Genomic DNA, 24,972 nt, shown 5'->3' on the forward strand with positions numbered 1-24,972 from the left:
GTGGCCCAGCTGAGGGCCGAAGGATTCTTACACATGGTACTAAAACATGTCTTAAAAATATCTTGGATAAACTCGTAAAACCACCATTTGGATCAGACAGCCATATTCCGAGTGACTTATTAGTCCTACTTAAGAGTCTGCAGAGCTACAATACATACTATCACTGTCTATGGTTACTATAAATAAAATAAAATCTCATTGATCACTTGGGGCTACATGAGAATATGTATATATATATATATTTTTAAAAAAAAATATCAGCTACTATGTATGTAAATATATCATGCAAATAAAAATCATAGATCGCCCCTATAAATTTCCATATACCTACTATTAACCCATTTTCTACCATTATAATAATTTCTATACTACTACTACCAGTACTATTGCTTCCATAACAGTAAAATTAACAACAACAATAATAATGCTAATTTGGTAGCTCCGATATAAATAACCATATACCTAGTGTTGCTAATTATAGGATTTCGGCCACACACGGGCATTCGGTGCTTAAATGCCCCTCTGTCTCCACGGAGGAGCGCTATGGTTTAGTAGGTGGTTTTGAATTTCCAATTTAAACTCTCTATAATCTTTTATTCTCGACCCTAACCACTACCATGGCGGAAACCTCTTCCTCTATGCCGCCGCTGCGAATTGGCACCCGGAAATCAAATCTCGCTGTTGTCCAGGCCGAGGGCATCCGGGATCGTCTCCAGAAGCTCGCGCCGGGCCGTACCTTCGAAATTACAGCCCTCCGCACCATCGGCGACAAAGACCAGAATACGGCACTTTACAACTTTGGCGCCAAGAGCCTGTGGACCAGCGAGTTGGAAGAATTGCTAGTTTCGGGCAAGCTAGATATCGTCGTGCATTGTCTCAAAGGCAGACTCCCTCCCTCCCCTTTTCATTCCCTAGCAAACAATACACATAACCATCTAACTACTAACTAGATATGCCCACCGAGCTTCCCTCCTCCTGCGATATAGCCGCCATTCCCCTCCGCGACGATCCCCGCGACGCGCTGATAGTGAAAGCCGGCCTCCCATACACCACCCTCGCGACGCTCCCCAGCGGCGCCATCGTCGGCACCTCGTCTGTGCGCCGCTCCGCTCAGCTCCGCCGCCTGCACCCGCACCTGCGCTTCGCCAACCTACGTGGGAACGTAGAAACGCGCCTGGCTAAGGTCGATGATCCGAAGGGCGAGTATGACTGTATGATAATGTCCGCGTGCGGCCTCGAGCGCGTCGGGCTTGCACATCGCATCACCCAGTACCTAGGTTCTAAGGACGGCGGGATTTTCTATGCCGTCGGCCAGGGGGCACTGGGGCTGGAGATCCGGAAGGGGGATGAGGAAACTAGGGAATTTTTAGGCCGACTCGGTGATGAAAAGTCGGGCCTCGCGTGCCGAGCGGAGCGGGCGCTTATGCGGAAGCTTGAAGGCGGGTGCAGCGTTCCGATTGGCGTTGAGACGGAGTGGCTCGGTGGAGCGGAGTTTCTGCTGAGGATGAGGGCAATAGTTGTTAGCATTGATAGTTCTCAAAGCGTCCAAGATACTATTGATGCGAGAGTACAGACTGACGATGAGGCGACAGCGCTCGGACAGGAATTAGCTGCGCGGCTAGTAAAAGCAGGCGCTGGGGCGATATTAAAGGATATCAACACTAATAGGCCAGCTAAGGACTGAGAGTATGATGATGGTATATAGCAATGCATAGAGCGCCTTTGGGCAATAGGTGCTGCCTCTGCAAGCCCCATCTTAGTCAATCTAGCCCTCTCCCACGCGCTATCATATTCCTTATTTAATACCAAGCCGTCAATATTAAGGCTGAGAGTGCAGCAACCAACAACAACAAACCATGACCCACCTAGGATATGTTATAACCAGTGTCATTTCTTGCAACCTGTCGTGTATGTAGTGGAATGCAATTTGATCCGGCACTACTGGTCTGGAGAAGAGAGTGAGAGAAGCGATTCGAATTCTTGAAGGACGGATAGACTCTGGAGCAGCTCTCCGGGTCTGGGCTGGGGTGCGGGCAATGAGGGACTTCCGGTAAATCAGTCACGTAAACCATCGTCAAAAGCTGCCCAAATCTGCAGCTAATTCGCCGTTCCCTAGTTTAAAAGTAGTTATTTCAATGCAATAGTCAGATAATTTTTAGTTTATAATTTATATTAATTTTTTTGAATTAGATATTGAATATTAAGGCTTTGCCGCAGCTGATCTCGACCCGCCCGAGTAGTAGGTTCATCTAGATCCTCTACTTCAAATTCGACATAACCGCACAGTCAAACCCGAAAGTCGTTTTAATCCCTCCATTGGAACCGGCTCTTCTTGAACATAGTAACCATCCCCATAGGCAACAAACCAGGCTGAACAATATCTAGGCCGCCAAACCTTCGAACCATTTCCGTAGCATAAAGCTGCAGGATCCATCGATAATAAGGGCCTGAAAGATCGTGGCGAAGCCGGCGTGCTTTAAAGACCGGGAGATTAAGATACTCTGGCACTGGCTCCCCCATTAACAAGTCAAAAGCCTCGCCAAGCTCTGCAGATTTAAACTCGCGGTAACGAGTGTATTCTTCAAAGGTGAGGAAATCAACAGGGTCTTTCACTTTGTGACCAGACTTCAATGCCTGAGATTCGAAAGTTTCTTTTGCTTTCTGGTAAGCCTCTGCCTCGTTTCGGAAGAACCGATCCATATAGACCTGTGGCGAAGCTGGTAGGGATTCGCGAACCAGATTTGGCCCAATGAAAGGATTTTGCACTTCCAAGCCACCAATAGCACTTGGAAAGTAAATATAGCCTTCAGGAATATCCTGAATACCGAAGCGATCAGAAAGCATCTTCTTGATGACAGAGGTAACACTGTCACCTTCGTTGGTGAAGAGCTGTTTCTGGATCTTCTCGAAGGTTTCCAATATCTCATCGACATGTGCGCGGCCAAAGCAATTTGCAGGGCGCCCAAAGTTGGTAGTGAAGAATCGAGTTGCGTAGATATTCCAAGCCTGAATCCAGTCGAAGACACACTTGCAGGAACTCAGCTGAAGTCTGAGTTCCTTGATATGTTTATCAACCTGGTTTTGGTTGATAACAAATCGCCCGGATTTGGCGTCAAGTTTGAGGAATCCCCACACAACATCTCCAGCAGGGAGCACGGAGCTCGTTGATGTCGACTGGCTACCATCGGCAGCGATTTGAACACTGCCAGTCTTATCTTCAGCGAAATCCAGACCCATGAGCTCTGCGAACTCAGTCATAACATTCCAACCCGTCTCGCAAGTGCTCTTATCACCCCAGAACCAGATATCGTCATGTAAGCGCCAGAGAAAAGCGCCATTTGTGCGCTGATTAAAAGCGAAATCCAAGCAGAATAGAACGCTCTCGGCAAGCATATCACTCAAGGGGCCGGATATTGGTGTCCCTCTCTTACGAACCTGAACTGGAGCATCAGGCCCGTCATTGACAAACTGCATTGGGGCCTCCAGGGCCTTTTTGAAGAATCCAATCCATCGATCACTAACGCCATAATACTTAAGTACAGTGAACATGGTCGAGTGTGGAAGAGATGGCCCAAACCACTTAAAATCCGAGCGGACAACAGTAACATCTTCGCTGAGCCGAGTTTTCATGATAATATCCGTTTCAAGCAGCCTCAATACCTTTTGGATAATTCTCTGAGGGCTTTTTGTTTTAACATCTGAGCCATCGTCGCTGTCATCGTCGCAGCCATCATCGTCATAAGCGCGAGGAGTTTCGTCAGCACTTGTCTGAAGTTGCTCAAGAAAGACGTCGTTCATCCAGATCCTTGCGTGTTTATGTTGAACGCATTGATCGGTGCCAGCTGTGCGTAGCGCATGATCGCAACCACTCCACTGGGCTACCTCGTCCTTGGTCATGGCGGGCTTTGGATGTATCCATGTTTTTGGGGATTCGGCAAACTTTTTCAATGACGCCTTAAACTGAGCTGACCATTCACAACCGATGTATCTCAGGAATATGGTTTGCAAAAGATCCTCGTCGTGATAAAACCGGTATCGTCCATTGAGTTGTCGTCGTTGCTCGACGGGAGTACCTTCCACACCCCAACTCCATGTGTCCAAGTTGCGCATCCTCATATTCAACACATCGGCCAGCTCTTTGAGAACAGTTTTGTTGCTGGCGAAATCCGTGAGCGCGGTGCGTTTGGCGTCGGTGATACCGTCGCTGCCTAAGATGCCGGCGATGATCCACTTCAAAGAGTCCTCGTCAAATTGTGATTCTGACAACAGAGTTTCCTCAAAATGCTGAGTCGTTTTCCGCAGGACCTCGAGACGCTCTTCCATATACTTCGATGACGTGAAGAGCTGGTTCAGGTAAGAATTTATTGCGACAGTATCAGTTTTGAGTGGCTTGAAGACGTAGGATTCCCATGTAGAACGTTGCTCGTGCATCTCGGCGCGGCCCACTGCTTGGTATGAAGCACCTTCCGCGTCGTTCTTGTTGATTAGAGGGTTCTCAAGCCATTCTGTGACGAGATTCCCATACATTGCGGCGTACTCAAAACGAAGAGAGTTGACATCAAGGCGCCTCCGGATATCCACCTCCCATTCCTTTTGCAGTCCTACGGAGACTGACGGATCATGTTAGGCTTGCTTGATGAAGCATCGAATATTCTCGGCAGAAAAGGCTGCATCCCCCCCCAGATCTTCTAGAGTGCACAGCTTCCTCCCTCCCTCAAGGAGTAATAGTACTCTCTTAGATTGTCGCTCCTCAGCATCCACCAACTTCAGAAGCTCGGATTTGCCAAGTTCAAAGTTGGCCCGCAACTTTGACAGCTCTTCCAACTTTGTAGAAGTAATAGAGTCAAGCACCTGAGATATGACGTCTGTGGATGCCATGGCTGCAGCGGAAAGAATTGATTTGAGAAGTGGTTGCTGAGTGTACGGAATAAGAAAGAGAGGAGCGAAATAGGAACTTACGCTTGTATTTATAACTGAACATGCAAGACACGGTCTTTGCTATATGACTCACTGTAACCACCTAATCCAGGAGTTTCTGGTAACTTGAAGATCGAATTAGTTTCGTGTTGTTGGGATCTCAAAGAACATAACCAAAGGCGGACGGCCGCCTTGGCGGGATATTGACGCTAACGGCTTATGGACACCGTTGGCTCGGCGAACGCTATTTGGCATTGCTAAATGTGATAATCTCTGCCCAAAGCAAACTTCAGAAATACATCAATACAATTAAACCCAGAATTTCAGCCCATGTTTCTAGATCCAGGTAAATTTGTCGCCTTTTTCGCATTGATTAATGTGCAACGATTCGTACTTGGCAGCCGTGGTAGGATTCCCACAGAAAGTTGCCGTTCGGCCTAGAATAGCTGCAACACTTCCCGAAGGACGAGACAACGGATCCTAGGCAACGCATGTATGGGACCCTGTCAGTTTCCTTAGCATAGCAGAAGCTTATTACTTTGCCTTTATTTGCCTCCAAGAGCGTACATGTGTCTCTCAAATAAACTGATAAGCGGTTCCACCTTCTGGTCGGCAGGAGGCATAACCTGCGTCCCCCAAAGACCACACAATCGAGCTGTCCGATCAATAAACTGCCTTGATTAGCTGATTGACCTGGTCTCTCTTGGGGAGAAGTAAACATACCCAGAATAGATTAGCCGCGCCGGACCAGATCAAGCATCCCCGGCTACGCACAGGATGATTATCTCCCGCGATAAGAATGCCACCAAATCCCCAGTCATACTCATTAGGCCCAGAAAAGTCGCCAACGGCCCAGCTCGGGTCTTCCATGGCCTTCCTGAGCCCCGCCCTCGCTGCATCCGTAGGCAGCTGTGGCTGGAATATCAAGGCAGCTGTCTCGCTCCTGAGCAATGTCCCGTCATCGAGCAGGATCGATCGCAGGACTTTAGCATAATCCGACAGATCCGCGTACGCTCCCTCTCCGCCGAGACAGTCCTTCAGATCCCCAAAGAAGGGAAGCCCAGGGGGCGCAGCACTAAGTGTCCCTGTCGCGTCGTCTCGAACGCTCATGTCGCACATCTGGCCCTCTAGCGCCGGGTTGGCCCTGGGGAAAAAGGTGATACGAGAAATGCCCAGCGGCTGGAACATATTCTCCTGCATGTAATCCTCAAGAGACTTGCCCGTCAATTTCTCAAGCACCTTCCCAGCCCAGGTAACTCCGGCGCCGTACGCCCAGCCCTCGCCTGGCTGGTAGAGCAGAGGCCAGTCAAAGATGTCGTCAATGGTGCTGCTTTCGGAGAATGTCTTGCCTGTGTATTTGGCGTATTGCTGCAGCTTGGGGTCCATAAAGCTGTAGCCGGCGCCGGAGCTGTGTGTGAGGAGAAGGCGTAGTGTGATGGCTTTCTCGCGCTTGACGAGGATCGGCGTCCCGTCCTTGGTGAACCCGGTGAGAATGGACTGGTTGGCGAGGATGGGCACAAGTTCAGAGACGTCTTGGTCGAGACCGACGGTTCCACGCTCGTGCAGCTGTAAGAGAGCTATTGATGTCAAGAGCTTCGTCATGGAAGCAATAGTAAAGACTGAGTCTAGCCGCAGCGGGTCGTCGCTGCCAGCTTGGAGTGATCTTTTGCCAATGACTTTTTGGAAGTTGAAATCGCCTGTCAAGTGTTATTTTTTGCCCTTGCACCGTGTAAGGGTTGTCAGGTCTTACCGGAGGTATTTGTGGCGAGCACCACGGCTCCAGGAATGGTGCCATCTTGAGCGGCCTTTTCTAAGACTTCGTCAAAGGACATGGTGTTTGTATGATGCTGTCACGAGATCAAGTGGGGATAAATGGGCCGCGGGAATGAAACTGTTGGTACGAGGCTTGCTGTTATTGTTCTCAGCATTCATTCATTCATTCACAGGAGTAGTCAGTGACCTTTTTGTATCAGAGCTCACGATTAATAATCCGACTGACTTTTACGATAACCGCTCGACTCCGGCCTTTTTGTATCAAAGTTCACTATTAATAATCCGATCGAATCTCACGACAACCGCTCGACTCCACAGGGCTGCAGGTGTATGCTGTTGCGTGGGGCTTCGACAAGCAGGTGCAAAGCACGAACGCCAGTGATTCGCTAACGTTTGCTTCCGCAACATTATAACCCACAATTGTTTTAAGCATACTTAGATAAATAGTTACAGATTCAACTAAAGTGAATAACATAGCTGACATGACTACCGAACAATAGAGATTGCTTAATAACAGAACTGTTACAATGATGTACAGTTCAAGACAAATAGCCAAAAGCCACCATCGTCCCGTTACGAGAACTACCGGGTTTTTAGCAACTTACCATTATTTTACTTCTTCTCCTTATTTTACTTCTCACCCTGGTCGCCCTTATCTTCGGTTTTGTTCTCATTTTTCTTCTCTTCCTCTGCAGCCTCAGCAGCCTCAGCAGCCTTCCTCTGACTCTTAACCTCCTCCTCTTGCCTCCTCGCCTCTGGCTGCATCTCACTCAATTCTCTCAACTTCTCAGCACGAGTCGGCTTTCCCGATCCCACAAACTGCACCTGCCCGCGCCCAATCAAGCTGGCAACGATGCTGATACCAACAATGAATGTCAGCACGAAACGGTACGTGGGGTACCATGACGGAGCGAAACCGCGGACTCCTTGCTGGGAATCGACGAAGTAGAGCCCGGTGAAGGCGATGAACTGAGTTATTAAAGCTGGCTCGAGTGGCATCAGCATAGTTGGCCAGGCTATGGCGGGCATGGCGCAACCGATGGCGAAGCGGCGGTAGCCTGGTTGGTGTCCACCGTACTGGGCGTACTCGAGGCCCCAGTGGATTGCACCGAGGAAGGAGAGGATCTGGGTAGTATTAGATGGGATGCAACTTAAATTACAGACATCTTCTTTATAATACTTACCACAGCACCATAGCCTATCTGGATTGGTTCCAAAACCGATAAGTAGTATTGGGCCGTTTCCAGCGGGAAAAACAAGCTCGACCCTGTCGGCACATGGTTGATGCCATAGCTCAGATATAATGTAGCCAGAGAAGTAGCCATATAAGGAAGTGTTCCAGCAGCCCCTAAATAGTACGATTCTCGAGGCACCTCACGGAGAGCGAAGGAGTCCTTGATCGTATTCTATGAAAGTTAGATAATATTCAAAGCAGGGGTTTCCGTTCCGCAATCAATCAAGCCAGCCGAAGATAAAAGGTTGAAACTTACGAGATCTTGTTTAACCCCCCTGAGCACTTCATGGTCCTCTTCTTCAATCGGGGCTTCGCTGGATTCAAAGACCTGGCGGACGCTTGAATCGGTCGTTACAGCCTCTGGATAACTTTCAAGCTTCTTTGCCCCCAATTTTCTCTCGGCTGCCGCATCGATTTTATCATGTTTTGGAACTCCCGTCTTCGTTGCATATCGCAACTGGGGTATAAGGACTGGCCGGAATTGCGGTACGGCGACCTGTGGCCTTTTCGCGGCCAAAGAGTGGAATTGTGATATGACACTGACTTTGCGTATAGCTGGGCCATAGCCAGCTCTCGCAGAAATTACATTTGCGAGTCCCCGAGAAAATGGCCGAGCTGCTGTTGTTGTTGTGGTGCGGATCATATTGACGGGCGGAAGCTTGCGATGATGCTCTTATCGTACCCCGCCCACTGTTTTCCTACGTTATCGAGAGTATTGTAGAAAAAGTGTACAAGCTTCAAACTGTACACACTCAAAGCGGATTGTTATCCTGGGGAGATTTTAAATTATATATATAACAAAGCTCTGAGATGTTACTTTGTAAAAGACTAAGCTATATATTTTGCGGATAGAGGATGGATGGGAAATGTAATGATGTTCTCATCGTTCCCTACGACATTATGGTGTTGGCCCAAGCTTCCAGTGTCTACGTCATAGATTTTGATTGATACCAGCCAAACAGGATAGAAGCGAATTTCAGGGACCACAACTAAAAGGCTTATGAGTGAGTGCCTGGGGCAGGAAGGAGCAACAGCCACAGCCACATGAGAATCCCACCTCCGTAACTTACGGGACGGAGACCACAGAGAGTACCTTGGCACTGCCAACAACGTCGAGTCTCCATCCACGCAAGCCAACAATTACCTACGTCGCTCATGATCACGAATTTATTGTACCAACGCGACTTTGATCTCTTCAAAACCAACGAATAAACTCTAGACTTTGTTGCGGAGATCACTGTGTACTTTTCTTGCTTGTTAGCGGTTCCTATTGCTCGTGAAAGCGCCTCAAGATAGTCGTCCCGAGTTTAGCTCCAAAGGAGGGGTCGCGATACTCCCAACAGCTTAGCACCCCATGAACTGAATCGTCCCACAAAGCCCTCGAGGGTGAATCAACAAAAGAGAGGCAATTGAAGCCCATATTCCTTCACGAAGACGCCGCCCTACGCGCGCGACTGTTGTTCCCGAGAACCCTGGACGAACATCAGCTGCGACCCTAAAGAACAACCCAACGATTGCCCCTGCCCGGGTTACGGCACCAATAATACAGGATGTTGGAAGGCTTGGTGGCCGGTCTCCTCAATCGGTTCCTGGGCATGTACATTCGGAACTTTGACCCAGGACAACTGAAAGTCGGGATCTGGTCGGGAGATGTCAAGCTTCAAAACTTGGAGCTCAGGCGAGAAGCTCTGGACCAGCTGAAATTGCCGATAAATGTGGTCGAGGGACATCTTGGAGCTTTGACATTAACGATACCATGGTCGAACCTGCGCGGTCAGCCCGTCAAGGTGTTTATTGAAGATGTATACCTGCTGGCAGCACCGAAGGAGGACGCGGAATACGACGAGGAGGAGGAAGAGCGAAGGCGCCAAGCTGTGAAAATAGAAAAACTCGACAGCGCAGACATCCTTAAAGAGAGGAATGACGAAGGCCTCAGCCAGGAGGAGCAGAAGAAGAGCCAGAGCTTCACGGAGAGCTTGGTTTCGGCTATCGTGAACAACCTCCAAATCACCGTGAAGAACATACACGTCCGATATGAAGATTCGATATCCGCTCCCGGCCATCCATTTGCGCTCGGTGTTACGCTTGAGGGATTCAGCGCTGTAAGCACCGACGGAGAATGGAACCCGACATACATACAAAACTCAGTTGGTGTTGCGCATAAACTCGCTACCCTGGAGGCACTTGCTGTATACTTCAATACAGATACAAAGCTTATGGGCACCGGACGAGAAGCACAGGTGCCTCAAGATGCCGAAGTTTTGTCCCACGAGGAGATGATGGAGCAATTCTCAAAATTGATCGTCAAGGGCGAGCAGAGCGACGACACCGAGCATCAGTTCATATTGAAACCTGTTAGTGGCCGCGCAAAGATCGAGATGGATACCTCTGGCGAGATCACCAGGCCAAAGATTAAAGCAGGCCTGCTTTTCGACGAAATTGGACTGGTTTTGGACGATGACCAGTACAGAGATGCCCTCATGATGGTTGATTTATTCCATTATTTCCTGCGACACCAGGAATACAAGAAACTGCAGCCCAAAGGAGTCACTCCCAAAGAAGACCCTCGTGCGTGGTTGCGATTTGCTGCAGATGCAGTGCTGAGCAAAATCCATGAGAGAAACCGTCGCTGGTCGTGGGATTACTTCCGCGAGCGAAGAGATGATAGAATCCGTTACATCGAGTTATTTAAGAAAAAGAGAGGAGACCAAGCAATGACCCCTGATGAAACCGAGGACCTCAACAATCTTGAGTGGAAGCTCTCGTACGAAGACCTGAGATTCTGGAGGTCACTCGCTAGAAATCAACTGAAGAAGGAAAACATCGGTGTCAAGAAAGCCGCACCTCCAAAGCCCCAAGGATGGGTGGCATGGGCCTGGGGCTCGAAGCCTGAAGAGACCGAAGAGGATGAGACGACCACGATGACGGAAGAGCAACGTGAGGAACTGTACAAGGCTATCGATTGGGACGAGAAAAATGCAATCGCGGCAAGCGTTGATCTGCCTCGAGAGACCGTTAAGCTCCAAATCGAAGCCGACCTTAAGTTGGGTAGTTTTACATTAAAACGGGACTCCCACAATACAGCGGTGGAGGTTCTCAGTCTGTTCTTTGATTCTTTCAGTGCCAAAATCTTACAACGGCCGGATTCCTTCCTCGCCGACGTAAGCCTGGGAGGCCTTCGTCTCAACGACGGAACCACTGCGAACAGCTTCTATCCACAAATTATAAGAGTGAAGGATTCGCCATCAACCGGCGACGACACCAGTTTAACCAAGTTTGAACCCGAGTCCTCCGTGGAGCCGTTCTTCCAGTTCCAATTCGAACAACACCCTCTAGACGAAAGTGCCGATTTAGCAGTTACGGCAAAATTGAAGTCTATGGAGATCATTTATAATCCTAATTTTATCGTGGAGATCGTCAAATTCTTCAAGCCTCCGGAGAGGCACATGGATTCCATATACGCTCTTATGGATACAGCAGGTGCTACAGTAGAAAGCATTAGACAGCAAACACGAGCCGGCTTGGAATTTGCTCTCGAGGAGCACAAGACGATAAATGCCAAGCTAGACTTGCAAGCACCTTTAATCATCATTCCTGAAAATATTGAGGCCGAAAGGACTACGTGCTTAATTGTCGATGCTGGTCACATCAGCGTCAACAGCGATCTGGTTGATAAAGAGACAATGCGAGACATACAGTCCAAGCACAACCAGACATATACCGAGGATGATCTGAAGCGCTTGGAAGGCCTGATGTACGATAAATTCCAGCTGAAGCTTGAAGCAACTCAGGTTCTCATTGGCCCGTCTGTGGAAGAGACCAAGGCGCGCCTAAGGGACACTGGGGATAAGGCGTTCCACGTTGTTGACCGCATCAACGTCGAATTCACGCTGCAATTATCAATTGTACCAAAGACGCCAAACATCCCGAAAATACGAATTTCTGGGCACTTACCAGTACTTCATGCTTCGGCATCTGATGCCAAGTGGAAGAGCTTCATGCGACTTGTCAACGTGGCTATTCCCAAGTTTGAAGATGAGCAAGAAGTGCTAGATAAGGCAATAGAACCTGCTCGCAGCTCAGCGGTTACGAAGGATGTCAAGCGTCCACGTGCACAAAGTTCATTATCCCAGCGCCGAAAATCTCACCGACAGTCAACCTCCTTCCCATTTGCGGCTCAGCAGGCCGTTGTCATTGAGGAATCTGATCTTGATGAGGACGAAGATGCTGTGTTCCAAGACGCTTCCATCGGACAAACTGATGAGGACCTCAAGCTCGCACAGCGGACTTTTGAGTTATCGTTCAGCATTGGCCGACTCCAGGGTTCTCTATATCGAAGTGACCCTAATGGCAAGAAGCCCGACCAATTACTCGTCGAGCTTGTCGCAGAGCACTTCAGTGTCGATGTAACAGTCAGACCGTTTGATATAACGGCGGAAGTTGCCCTCCAATCTCTCTCGCTGGATGATCATGTAGAAAAGGATCCTCTGCCTGAGTTCAAGCGCCTAGTATCATCAGGGGATGGCGCAGAGGGAGGCGATAAAGAGAAGGCCCTCGTCCAGGTCAAATATGCCAGGATCAGGAGGGAGTCGCCCGAGTTTATGACCAAATATTCGGGGATTGAGACGAACCTTGACATTGCGATATCGACGATCAACTTGATTGTCACGAGGAGAACACTTCTGACACTGCTGGACTTTATTCTCATAACCTTCACGAACCCCGACGGGAATAATCCGAATCAGAAAACCATCGAGTCTGAAGATGAATCGGAAGAGGATGAAGTTGTCGCCACGCCCCAAAACCCAGCAGAACCGGAGAAAATCAGGATTCAAATCAGCCTCAAGAAGGTGTCGCTGGTCCTCAATAATGACGGGATTAGGCTTGCAACGCTAAGTCTCATGGCTGGCGACTTGGGATTGTTCCTGATGGGTCAGACAATGCGAATCGGTGGTAAACTCGGCAACCTGTCGCTATTAGACGACATCGACCAGGGCGCGCCGCTCGAGATGCGTGAATTGGTTTCTATCCAAGGTCAAGATTTGGCTGATTTCAGCTATGAGACTTTTGACCCGAATAATAAGGAAACATACCCAGGCTACGACTCCTCCTTTGGCCTCCAAGCTGGATCAGTGAAGGTCAACTTCATTTCTGAGCCATTCCGCAAGATTCTCAACTTCCTCGTCAAGTTCGGAAAGATGCAGGCAATTTTCAACGCTGCTCGCCAGGCTGCTGCGAACCAAGCGTCTCAGATTCAGCAAAATGCCAACAAGATACATTTCAATATTACGGTTAAGACGCCGATAATCGTCTTCCCCCGCGTTATGGAGTCGGGCGTATCACACCGAGACGTCGTTACCGCGTATCTCGGAGAGATCTACGCCCAGAACAAGTTCGTTCCACTCGATGACTCCGCGTATTCGCCCATCGGTATGAAGATTTCGGCTGGTATAAGGAATATCAGGTTGACCTCCGACTTTCACTACGGGGAGGATCGGTCCGAGGAGTTGGAGCTTATTGATCAAGTTGATCTTGGCTTTGCGATCACGTATGCGGAGCATTTGCAGGGAGTCAAGAGACCTGACCTTGAAATTGACGGCCATATGACCGAGCTCAACTTGCGAATCACACAAGTTCAATTGAGGTTCCTGTTAGAATTGGCTAGAACGATCCCTGCCGCGTTCGCTGCCGATGAGGATGCCATTGAACAGGAGACAATTGATGAGCTTCCCAACAGACTCACTCAGCATGCTGATGCGGACCATGGGCTTGCTAGCAATGACAATGATAACAGGAAGTCCGTCGATCTTGGCCCAGAGCTCAACATTGACTCCGAAAGCTGGGTAAAATTAGACTTCGTTTTCAAAGTACCAAGTGTTGGCTTGGAGATGATCCGCGCCGAAGATAATGAGCCCATTGAGGATCTCGAGGAAGCTAGCTTATCCAAATTTTCTCTGGATGATACCACGGTGAAACTTTCGATGGTCACGGATGGATCTCTAGAATCTGAACTCACAATCCAATCGTTCACGATCCAGGACAGCAGAAGCAGCGAAACCAACAGATACAAGAAGGTTATGACCTCCTTGAACAAGGATGTCCAGCAATTCATGGCCAGTGTTACAATTTCGGGTGGGAAAGAACGAAATGTCATCGCCATGGCTGCGATTGACAGCCCCCGAGTCATTCTCGCGCTGGATCATCTATTTGCTATTCAGTCGTGGCTTACTCATGGATTTGCAGTTGATGAGCCTGCGGTTTCTGATGTCGTGCAAGACATAATGGAAGAATCGAATGAGAACTCCGAGGCCGAGACTGAGGTTTCTTCGCGGCACGTAAGCCAGCGTCCAAGGTCGGAGAGTCGGGCTAGCTCTGGAAAGAAAACGCCCCAAGTGCAGGATAACAACGAAATGACGGTTTCCTTCAGGGTTAATATCGTTGATGCCCAGATCATTTTGATTGCAAACCCTATCAGCACCAGCTCCGAGGCTATTGTGCTGGGGACGAAGCAAATCCTTATGTCTAAGCAGCATGCTCTGACCCTTCAAGTATCGGAGATGGGTATGTTCCTTTGCAGGATGGACCGTTTTGAAGACACGCGCCTTCGCATTCTCGATGACTTCAACCTCTCGATGTCTATGGATACCTCGCAACCTCAGGTTTCTAGTATCCACATCGACATCCAGCCATTGATTCTTCGACTGTCGCTCCGTGATATTCTACTTGCCGTGCAAATTTTCGGCAAGGCATCTGAATTGTCTGGCGGCGAGGCGAAACCCCAGGAGTCACCTTCGGCCAAAAAGGCAAACCAGCTCAAGGGTCGTCCTAATAGTAGTCTGAAGCAGCGTACGGCAAGTGGCCGAGCAACGTCGACACTGGCGAAACGGCCTAAAACCATTGGTAGCGCAAGTCAAGGCCAGCTTGACGGCGACGCGTCTAGTGCTGTAACTAAAGCCGGTCCGCCAAAGCGTGAGGAGCTAACGGCCACTCTTGAGGGGCTGAGAGTTGTCCTTCTAGGCGACGTACACGAATTGCCAATTCTTGACCTTAGCGTCAACAACTTCACAGCCAGTGCCAATGACTGGTCAAGCGATCTTTCTGCCGGGACGTCTATTGACATGTTTGTCAATGTGTACAACTTCTCCAAGTCGTCGTGGGAGCCTCTGATTGAACCTTGGCAGCTTGGTTTCCGTATGTCGAGGAAGCAAAATCCTCCTAGCATGGCCTTTGAGCTGAGCTCGAAGAAGATGATGGAATTGACCATCACTTCGGCCACAATTGCTCTGGCGTCTCATTCCGTTACCTTCCTCCGGTCAGATGACGACGTCCTATCGAAGCCTCGCGGCGTTGATACTCCGTACCGCATTAGAAATTACACGGGATTCGAAATGAATGTCTGGGCCGAATCGGACTCTATCGATGAAGATGCGATGTCTGCCAAGCTCCAAGATGGCGAGGAGGCCCCATGGCTCTTCGAGAACTGGGAGAAGATGAGAGAGAACTTGTCGACTGATATCAAACCTGCGATTGTCGGAGTTGTCCTCGAAGGAAGCAGTTTCCAGAGCATTGACAAGATCCCTGTTAATCGCGAGGGAGAGTTCCTCTACAACCTGAAGCCGCGAGTGGATAATATCCTCCATCGCCTGCTTGTCGAAGTTAAGCTCGGAGAAGACAACGTGAAGTATATCACTTTCAGATCGCCGTTGCTGGTAGAGAACAACACGCAAATCCCCGTCGAGCTCGGTGTGTTTGATGCCCAAGAGGGCCATCTTCTTAAGATCGAGAAGATTCTACCAGGAGAGAGTAAACCGGCGCCAGTTGGAGCTGCATATCTGAAGCAGCTTCTTGTACGACCAGACCAAGGATTCGGGTATTCCTGGTCAACAGAGTCATTGTGGTGGCGCGATCTTTTGAGGCGTCCAACCAGGACGATGACTTGCAAGGGGGATAGCGATAGCAAGACTCCCCCATTCTATTTCCAAATGAATGCAGTGTACGATAAGAGTAATCCTCTTTGCAAGTAAGTATTCAACCCGAGCCTTCCTTGTGCTTTATCTAACACCTCCCAGTATATATCCTTACATGAGAATTCGCCTCTCTGCTCCAATCGAGTTGGAGAATTTGCTACCTTACGACTTCAAATATCGCATTTACGACAAAAACACGAAGAAGGACTGGACCAACTTCCTCCGGAAGGGCGGCCTCAGCCCTGTGCACGTTGTCGAATTATCCCATTTATTACTTTTGAGCATCGATATGCAAGACACTGTTTTCAAAGCGAGCGAATTTGCTATTATTAACTCTAATGATTCTGACGATTTCCGAAAAGAGACGACGCTTGTTTGCAAGGACAATGAGGGCCTCCCGCTCAATCTCCAATTGCATTATTACAGAATTCCAGACGGAGGCGGAGCTTTTAGACTCACAATTTACAGTCCTTATGTCATTTTGAATAAAACTGGCCTTGATATCAATATCAAGGCGAAGTCGTTACTGCAGCAGGCACGGACGGCGGCTGGTCAGAAGGTCGTACGCGATCTCCTTGGCGATGATGAGCAGAAGGCGCTACCTTTGATGTTTGCGTTCAGTGGCGACGACCAGCGCAACCGCGTCATTCTCAAGGTTGGCGAGTCGAACTGGAGTAAACCGCAGAGTTTCGACGCCATTGGTAGCACAATCGATGTGGTCCTGCCGTCAGCAACTCAGAATACCGAGATACACGTTGGAATCAGCATCGAGAATGGAGATGGCAAATACAAGATGACCAAGGTCGTTACGCTTGCGCCGAGATTTGTGCTGAAGAATCGCATGAGCGAGGAGATCAGTGCCAGGGAACCGGGTTCGTCGGAGCTCATGACTCTGAGGCCGGGAGAACTGAAGGCTCTCCACTTCCTTCAAAAGTCGGCGGTTAAGCAGCTGTGCCTTTGCTTCCCGGGTTTGAACAACCAGTGGTCTTCGCCGTTTACAATTTCAGATCTTGGGACTACGCATGTGAAGCTTGCCAAGGTCGGTCAGAGACAGAAGCTCGTCCGTCTTGAGGTTCTGATGGAGGATGCTACGATCTTCCTGCATCTCAGCATCGAGACTAAGAACTGGCCTTACTCTATGCGCAATGAGAGTGATATGGAATTTATGTTCTGGCAAGCAAATCCCAACATTGACGAGGAAGACACGGAGGATAGATCAGGCTGGCGCCCAATCCGCTATAGACTTCCGCCGCGTAGCATCATGCCATACGCGTGGGATTACCCGGCCGCCAAGCTCAAGGAGCTCATCATCAGTGCGAATGGCAAGGATAGACATATTAAGTTGGCAGAGATTGGAAACCTGATACCAATGAAGGTTCCCGCCGCGAAACATTCTAGGGAACAGAAGATTATCGATCTCAATGTTGCAGCAGATGGACCCACTCAGACTCTGATCCTGTCGAATTACAAGCCATCGAAGAGTATGTACAAGCAGAGATCACCAACTGAATCGGCATCGAGCGTCACAGAAGGCTTCGAGGTCAAGGATCAAGATACGGACGTCACGTTCCGGGCGCAATTGAAACTCGCCGGGTTCGGGATCTCACTGGTAAACAGCCAGCTCAGCGAACTCGCGTATATTACTTTCAGAGATCTCACGCTGAGGTACAGCGAATCACCTCTGTATCAGACCGTCTCCGCGTCCATTAAGTGGATTCAGATCGACAACCAGCTGTACGGAGGCATCTTCCCGATGATTATCTACCCCAGTGTTGTTCCTAAGCAACACGCTGAGACGGAGGCGCATCCTTCTCTCCATGCTCAAATTACGCGCGTCAAGGATGATTCGTACGGTGTACTCTACTTCAAATACGCTACGCTACTTCTGCAACAGATGACGGTGGAAATCGACGAGGATTTCGTTTACGCGCTGCTGGACTTCTCAAAGGTACCGGGGGCTAGCTGGTCAGAGACGCATGAAGGGACGCTTTGTGATGATAGTCTCGACATCCCAGAACCGAAACAGCTTCAGCAGGGCCAGGATATCTACTTTGAGCTTCTCAACATCCAGCCTATGCAGGTAGATTTGTCATTTGTTAGAACGGAACGAGTCAATGTCGAGGACAAGACTTCGTCGCGCAACCCGCTGATGTTCTTCCTCAATGTGCTTACTATGGCTATCGGGAACATCAATGACGCGCCTGTGCGATTCAATGCCTTGATGCTGGAGAACGCACGAGTATCGGTGGCGGTCTTGACACAGAATATTTCTGCGCATTACTCTCAAGAAGCGCTGTACCAAGTACACAAGATCCTGGGATCCGCTGATTTCCTCGGAAACCCCGTGGGTCTGTTCAATAACCTGAGTTCGGGAGTTGCGGATATCTTCTACGAGCCCTACCAGGGATTCATCATGTCCGACAAGCCGGAGCAGCTCGGTATCGGCATCGCCAAGGGCGCAACTAGTTTCGTCAAGAAGTCAGTCTTTGGTGTGTCAGACAGTTTTTCGAAGGTCACAGGTAGTATCTCCAAGGGACTCGTCGCTGCGACGATGGACAAACAGTTCCAGGACCGCCGGCGCATGACTCGCTCGCGCAACAGGCCGAAGCACGCACTCTACGGTGTGACAGCGGGCGCGAACTCGTTCGTCAGCAGTCTGGCAAGCGGAGTCGGCGGTCTCGCGCGCAAGCCGCTTGAGGGCGCGGAACAGGAGGGATTCGCAGGCTTCTTCAAGGGCGTAGGCAAGGGTGTTCTCGGTCTTGCAACGAAGCCAGCCATCGGTGTGTTCGATCTCGCGTCCAACGTCAGTGAGGGCATCCGCAACACAACGACAGTGTTTGACGGCGACGGCCTAGAGCGCGTGCGCCTAACGCGCTTCATCCCCGCCGACGGAATCGTGCGACCATACAACCAGCGCGAGGCACTCGGTCAGTTCTGGCTCAAACAGCTGGACAGCGGCAAGTACTTCAACGAGCAATACATTGCACATCTAGAGCTGCCGCGCGAGGACGTCGTGGTGATGCTAACGTACAGCCGGATCATGCTTGTGCGCGCGAAGAAGCTGACAAGCGAGTGGGACGTCCCATTGCGAGATGTGCAGACGATCTCGAAGGAGCGGACGGGGCTGAGCTTGACGCTGAGGGGGGGGACGAATGGGCCGTTCTTGCCGGTCGCGGAGGAGAGTAGTCGCAACTTTTTGTATCAGAAGATTGGGGTTGCGGTGGGGGAATTCAATAAGAAGTATAAGGCGACGGAGTAGGAGTAGGAGGGGGTGCTGGTTTGAAAGGCGGCGCGGATTTGAAGGAGAAAGGAGGGGGGTGATTGAGGCGCAGGCACGGCTACGGCTATTGAAAGACAGGTTTGAAGGGGCGCCGGATGGGGCGGCACATTGAAAGTGCAGTAGAGTTAGGCGCCGGTTGCTTCGATGTGGATAGACATACACATAAAAATTACAGTATACAATGACCCGATATCCAGGCATTGAACCGTTCTCGTGCTACTACCATCCATCATACCTGGCGACGCTGGGCGGGTGGACCACACGTAGGTTGGGCAAGGCTAACTCACTCACTAACTTCCGGGGAACACCAGCCCCTACCCGCACGCGCACGCACGCACCATCCCCTGTTCAGCTCGTCGCCGCCCATCGGCGCGTTAGTTGGACTTGCCCGCCGCCAGCTCACCACCCTCTATCCCCGTGATTGATTCGCCAATCTCCCATCCCCTTATCAACACCGCTGTAAATCGAGGCGAGCGAATGGGTGGCGCAGCAGCGAACGTTGTGCTGTCGTTGGCTGTGTGGTGCTGTGCGAAGGTGGCAGCCTGATTGGGGAATCCGCTAGAAGGGGGGCTAGTCATGCAGAGAAGTATGCATGGAAGCCTTGGCGCGGGGGGGGGATCCTGCGGTTCGGAGGTGATGCTGTTTTTGGTGGTTGGCGGGTTCTTGGAGTGTTCTTTGGGGGGGGGAGGTGATGGGTAAGTAATGGGTAGTTAATGGGTAGTTGATGGGTAGGTGACGCAGTGGTACGTGTTTGAGGTGCGAGGATTGACTGGTATGCCAGAGTAGCTTGAGGTGTGTACCCGGTTGTGTGATGCTGTGGTGCGCGGAGATGTGAGGACGCGGAGATGGGGACGAGTTGGAATGCGCGACGGGGAGGCTTCCGAGTCAAGCGTTGCGAGGACACAGCAGCTAGTTAGTGTTAGTGATACGACGGATTCATGGTGCCAGGGCCTGTGAGGTGATGCAGTGAGCCGCCGCCCGCTGTAATCGAGGTGGTGATGGTGTGTGTTGTCATACCAGTGTAAGGGCAGCCAGCCACATTGTTGTACAACCTCATGCTGTCCATCCGTCGCACGCAATCCCATAGTCTCCGACGGATGATACTCACACTCATACGTCCCCTGACGGCGCATAGATTCCATTCCGATTCCAGACTCCCCCATCTCATCAGCTGAATCATGGTCTGTTCACAGTCTCGCTGGCGTCCAATCGACCCCAGTTGGGTTGGCTCTCCTCATCTCTCCATCGCTCCTTCGGACTCCCTTTCCCTGCACAACATAGGCACATATACTGCAAGGCTGCGCTATTGGGGATAATCGTCTCCTCCTCTCCACCATTCTAATCTCTCCTTCCCCACCGCCCAGCCCATATCCATGACCCCTGCCTGGCCTGTTCTTGTTTGGTCCTCCACCTCACCTCATCTCACTCACTTCCAAGCACCCATCTCGTCTATTCACCTCACCGCCCCTCTCCATCTTGCACTCAATCACCCCAATGCATGCCAACCACCCTCCCCTACCATCCCATCACCCCCTTCTGATCTGCGCCGGTCCACTTATCAACCCCCCTGCCTCCGACCCTAGCATGCCCATCCCTGTTCCCACGTTTTCACAGCGTCACATTGCATCTCGCGCCCCATCTCCACCCTACAAATCCCGCATTTCAATGCCCACATCACCATCAAACATCGCAGCTGACAATCTGCAGACTGGGATAGTAAGGAGATGCGGCTATACGAACAGGGTATTCCAATCCAGTGATCGAAGACGTGTGGGGGCTGGGGAACGCCAGCGGAGTAGTTGATGTAATGTTTCGGAAACCATTAATTCTGTAGTGCAATAATCCGAGACTCTGTTGTAATCCCAACCCCAGCAACCGGCCGACGACGAATACCTCCCCGGTCCCTCAACAGCGCAGTACGACCACCCAGCCTTGCGTCCCTCGCAACAGAGCGGGTGGGGTGTGCCGGTTCCACAGCAGGAGACGGGCGATTGCATCGCACGAGCGCCGCCCCTTGGCCCAAGCAAGCTTCCGCAACGTTTATGTGGACGGGTTCTTGCTGACGGGTTGGTTTTTGGGGTGGCTGCGTGAAACAATGGGGAGGATGGGAGATGGTGGGACCAATGGGGTGCTGGGGGGGATTAGGGGATTGGGATTGTGCAGCTCTTCACTGGTCTGGACGCAGCGGAGGCGTGCGTCGATGTCGGTATATACCTTGTAAAGTGATATATTGTGGCGGTCATCACATCTACCGCCTAGTTCTTGGCGGGCTAGTCTGGGGTAGAACATCTGGCGTGCTGGGTAAGGTCTAGCTGGGCGTGGGGTGTGTTGGTGGTTGTGGTTGCTGGCTGATGTGTATAAAGGAGGGCAAGTGTTCCTCTGTTGACTGTAAGTTGTTGTTTATTTCAATCACAAAACGTACTTTGGATTCTCATATGCATCGAGAGATTTCAGCTATTAGCCGCCAATTCAACAACGTGTCTGACCTGACAAGAACTATATCAGTGGATTATCACATTACCTGTGTGCTCACATCACACTCACCTCGATTCTCACAACACCACGGCGCCCAACCACTACTCCAGCACACCCCATCTCCCACAATGCCTCACGCGACCTCCGACGAATGCCCCTCCTCCTCCACTTCCTCATCCTCAAGGTAAACCTCCACCTCCCATCTCTCACCAATCACCCACTCTAACACTCCCCAGCAGCACCCCCTCACGAACACCCTCCCCTCCTCCCTCGCCACTCCACCTCATCGCCCCTCAAACCCCAGACTTCCCGACTCGCCTCGCCTTGCACCTCACTACACCTTCCACACCGCGTCTCTTCAGTGCCGTCATGGCGGAGGAGAGGATGAGGTGTGTGATTGACGAGTTTGATCTCGTTATGGGGGACCAGGGGAGCAGTAACGGCTATGGGGGGACGGGGCGTGGAGCTTTGTGAGAATGTGTCGGGCTTATGATCAGGGTTGGGATAAAGGCGTTGGTTCTTTGTCTCGGTTTGGGGCTTGGTTATGGAGTTGGAGTTTGTGGAGGGTAGATGGGTATAGAAGGTTCGGTCTGGGTCATGTATTATGTACGTACGATATGATGGATGTGTTTGGGCTTGTCTTGGAAGGGCGCAACGTTTATAGATGGTACTGGGGCGCTATAGATTGGATGGGTGGGAGTTATAGAGGGGGTTCTATGATATATCCTGTATTTTTCTTCTTCGGCTACTCGTGGCAGTGATTTTATTGATTCATAACAGCGATTTAATCTGATAGGATTTATCTCTTTACTTCCATCTCTGAGTAACCGGCTAATCAATTACAGCCGTAAGTTCCCAACAAGCATCCGATTCTTCGTATTTCCCAGGACATAATCACATTATCAAACTTCCTCTACGCCTTCGCGCCACCATCGAACAGCCCAAACTCATCCTTCGCCATCCCCGGCGCAACACCCACCAGGAAACCAGCGACCTGTACACTGCCAATGGCATCACCACACACCATGACTTCAGCCATTTCGCCCTCATCGAATCCCATACGCGCGCCCAAACGTCCCCTCCGATTCCGTGGCATATGTGCGACAAAACTTCCCCTCCTCCTTCCGCATTTCCCCTCCCCTCACACCAACAAAAAAAACCCCCAATCAACACCCCCTTCCCATCGCAAACAGAAACAGCAAAAAGTATAAAAATACAACTTGGTCACTACGAGGGTCGAACTCGCGACCTTGGCGTTATTAGCACCACGCTCTAACCAACTGAGCTAAGCGACCGTGTTTGGTTATTTGATGTACGGAGGAGGTGAAAACTGGGATTTGTACCCCCTCGCACCCCGTATTGTTGTGTTTCGGTGTTATCGGCCCTGCGGGAGAGGATTAGCACGATTTGACGACTGGGTTTTGGAGGATATGACGTCTTTGATCTCGTTGATGGAAGGAAGGGAGGTCGGGGGCACGGTGAGGTGGGGGAGAGCTGTGGCTAGAGCGAGGATGGGGTGTCGCGATGTGCTATGGAGACTTATGGGGGTCTATGCTGGGAGTGGTGATATGGATCAGGGTGCTCGTAAGGCAGAGTAAGTCAGAGATGTGCATAATGGAAGTAGATTCTGTCTGTTAAATAAGGGGCTGCATATAAGCATAGCATTAGCGTATCTCTATTACTACACCTATATGCAACCCCTTACATCCTGTGCTATCTGCCCATACAAAGTATCGCCCGCTCATACAACCCCATCCTATCCTACATATCCCCATATCCCTCCTAAACAAGCACAATAACCCCAACCACAGCACCCACAACAGCCATCACCGATCCCCTCACAACCGCACCCGCACCCGTACCATCCGTTGTCTTCGGTGCCGAAGTCGAGCTCGAAGTAACCGTCCCATTGGCCGCACCAGTCTGCGCACCAGTCTGTCCTCCAGTCGTCTGTCCACCCGACGGCAACACAGCCGGCAAAGTCGTCTCCGGGCTGCTGCTCGCAGCCTTCGTCGACTCAACCGCGCTGCTCCCCTCCTGACCTCCCTCCACCGACGACGGCGCAGCAACCGCCGTACTCTCCTTCGTCGCCGGTGTCTCAACCGCCTGCGAAACCACAGTAGTAGCCTGCACCTCCACCGGCGCGGTCGTCTTCACTGGCGCCGCCTCCTCAGTTGTCTTCTGCTCCGCCACCGTCGCTGGGCCAGGCGCGCCGGTGAACCCGCTGCTCCAGCACGAGAGGTATGATGCCGGGCCCAAGGGGATGGTGCCGCAGCCGGGGACGTTGGTCTTGGGGGGTGCGCGGCCGCCGCCGCAGTCGACGGGGTCGCAGATCTCGCCGGTGAGGGGGTCGTACCAGTGCGTGATCATGTCTTCGCAGTGGCCGAAGGTGTGGATGCCGCAGACGGCGTGGATGGGGGTGGTGAGGAGGAGGAGGGTGGCGGTGGTGAGGAGGAGGGAGTTGAACATCTTGGCTTGTTTGTTGGGGTGGTGGTTGTAGTGGTGAGTGAATGAGCGATTGACTGAGTAAGTGTGAAGTGTAACGACTGTAGACTGTAACTGAGTAACGACTGTGATGAAGCAGACAGAACGAAGAAAACGAGGTTGAGTAAACAAGAGGGATGGAAGAAGCGGCACAGCCAAAACTTTAACCAAAAACCTACATTCCCTTCTTTCCCTAACCGAGCGACTCAGCACGGCAAGCGGCGCCACCAAACTGGAATACGAGGCAAATTGCTACATGCCATTTCGGGAAATTCTGAATCACATTGGGGCTTCTGCCTTGCTTGTTTTTGTTGGTGCTCCAGTTGTGACGGGGAGCCGAGACTCTTGACAGGTTTATGCGGGCGCCCCTTGCTTCGTTTAAGATTTGATCGGCGGAGGGGAGGGCACGGCGACCGGATAGAGCAATTTTTACGGAGGGAGATCGACGTTGGATGTTGGATGTTGGATGATCGGTTACATATGAGATACGATATTATTTAGTTTAGTTTACAGTGCATTAGGATTACAATTAATGGGAAGAATGGGAAGAATTGATATGTGAGGTCCCTTTACAAGACACGGCAATGCAAGATAAATTGAAGCTAAAAATAGGGTTTGCTTGGCCGTCTTGGCCCTGAGCAAGGGGCCCAGGCCTTCGCTCTCACCCACAGGGTCTCAGACTAAATATCGCCGAAGTACCACTAGCGATTTTTAGTCTTCATTTCCTCAGTGTTACCAAGGAGGTTTACACACGCATATCTAAGGAATAATAAAGACTTTCGGCGCCCGAATTTCCTCTGCCCTGGCTATCATGACCTTTGTATCATCACCGCGGTTTGATA

At 50.8% G+C, this 24,972-nt stretch overlaps 7 protein-coding genes and 1 non-coding gene across 8 annotated transcripts; 3 read left to right on the forward strand and 5 right to left on the reverse strand.

Annotated features, from left to right (window-relative positions):
- The first annotated feature begins 540 nt into the window (after nt 1–540).
- HEM3_2 (porphobilinogen deaminase) lies at nt 541–2,149 on the forward strand. Its single transcript, XM_059463723.1, has 2 exons — nt 541–882; nt 951–2,149. The coding sequence occupies exons 1-2, from the start codon at nt 618–620 to the stop codon at nt 1,682–1,684; spliced, it is 999 nt and encodes a 332-aa protein (XP_059319689.1). The 5' UTR covers nt 541–617; the 3' UTR covers nt 1,685–2,149.
- On the reverse strand, nt 1,638–4,917 carry VE01_05672 (uncharacterized protein). The gene has a single exon (XM_018275134.2). It carries the CDS (start codon nt 4,525–4,527, stop codon nt 2,305–2,307), a length of 2,223 nt encoding a protein of 740 aa, XP_018130209.1. The 5' UTR covers nt 4,528–4,917; the 3' UTR covers nt 1,638–2,304.
- Nucleotides 4,918–5,058: 141 nt separating this feature from the next.
- On the reverse strand, nt 5,059–7,024 carry VE01_05673 (uncharacterized protein). Its single transcript, XM_018275135.2, has 4 exons — nt 6,878–7,024; nt 6,668–6,826; nt 5,641–6,614; nt 5,059–5,588 (listed from the first exon to the last, which is right to left on the reverse strand). Exons 2-4 carry the CDS (start codon nt 6,747–6,749, stop codon nt 5,463–5,465), a joined length of 1,182 nt encoding a protein of 393 aa, XP_018130208.1. The 5' UTR covers nt 6,750–6,826; nt 6,878–7,024; the 3' UTR covers nt 5,059–5,462.
- Nucleotides 7,025–7,104: 80 nt separating this feature from the next.
- VE01_05674 (uncharacterized protein) lies at nt 7,105–8,776 on the reverse strand. Its single transcript, XM_018275136.2, has 3 exons — nt 8,181–8,776; nt 7,875–8,096; nt 7,105–7,815 (listed from the first exon to the last, which is right to left on the reverse strand). Exons 1-3 carry the CDS (start codon nt 8,565–8,567, stop codon nt 7,321–7,323), a joined length of 1,104 nt encoding a protein of 367 aa, XP_018130204.1. The 5' UTR covers nt 8,568–8,776; the 3' UTR covers nt 7,105–7,320.
- A 231-nt stretch (nt 8,777–9,007) lies between these two features.
- VE01_05675 (uncharacterized protein) lies at nt 9,008–19,471 on the forward strand. The gene is made up of 2 exons (XM_018275137.2): nt 9,008–15,944; nt 15,994–19,471. Exons 1-2 carry the CDS (start codon nt 9,475–9,477, stop codon nt 19,148–19,150), a joined length of 9,627 nt encoding a protein of 3,208 aa, XP_018130203.1. The 5' UTR covers nt 9,008–9,474; the 3' UTR covers nt 19,151–19,471.
- A 1,851-nt stretch (nt 19,472–21,322) lies between these two features.
- VE01_05676 (uncharacterized protein) lies at nt 21,323–22,422 on the forward strand. The gene is made up of 2 exons (XM_018275138.2): nt 21,323–21,830; nt 21,883–22,422. Exons 1-2 carry the CDS (start codon nt 21,523–21,525, stop codon nt 22,118–22,120), a joined length of 546 nt encoding a protein of 181 aa, XP_018130205.2. The 5' UTR covers nt 21,323–21,522; the 3' UTR covers nt 22,121–22,422.
- Nucleotides 22,423–22,866: 444 nt separating this feature from the next.
- Nucleotides 22,867–22,941, reverse strand: VE01_05677 (the record flags this gene model as incomplete). The annotated part of the gene is made up of 1 exon: nt 22,867–22,941. It is a non-coding gene; the product is annotated as a tRNA-Ile (tRNA).
- Nucleotides 22,942–23,254: 313 nt separating this feature from the next.
- VE01_05678 (uncharacterized protein) lies at nt 23,255–24,643 on the reverse strand. The gene has a single exon (XM_018275139.2). It carries the CDS (start codon nt 24,113–24,115, stop codon nt 23,429–23,431), a length of 687 nt encoding a protein of 228 aa, XP_018130202.1. The 5' UTR covers nt 24,116–24,643; the 3' UTR covers nt 23,255–23,428.
- Between the last annotated feature and the right edge of the window lie 329 nt (nt 24,644–24,972).

The sequence above is a fragment of the Pseudogymnoascus verrucosus genome, assembly GCF_001662655.1.
Source record: "Pseudogymnoascus verrucosus strain UAMH 10579 unplaced genomic scaffold scaffold_23, whole genome shotgun sequence".
NCBI classification, from domain to species: domain Eukaryota; kingdom Fungi; phylum Ascomycota; class Leotiomycetes; order Thelebolales; family Thelebolaceae; genus Pseudogymnoascus; species Pseudogymnoascus verrucosus.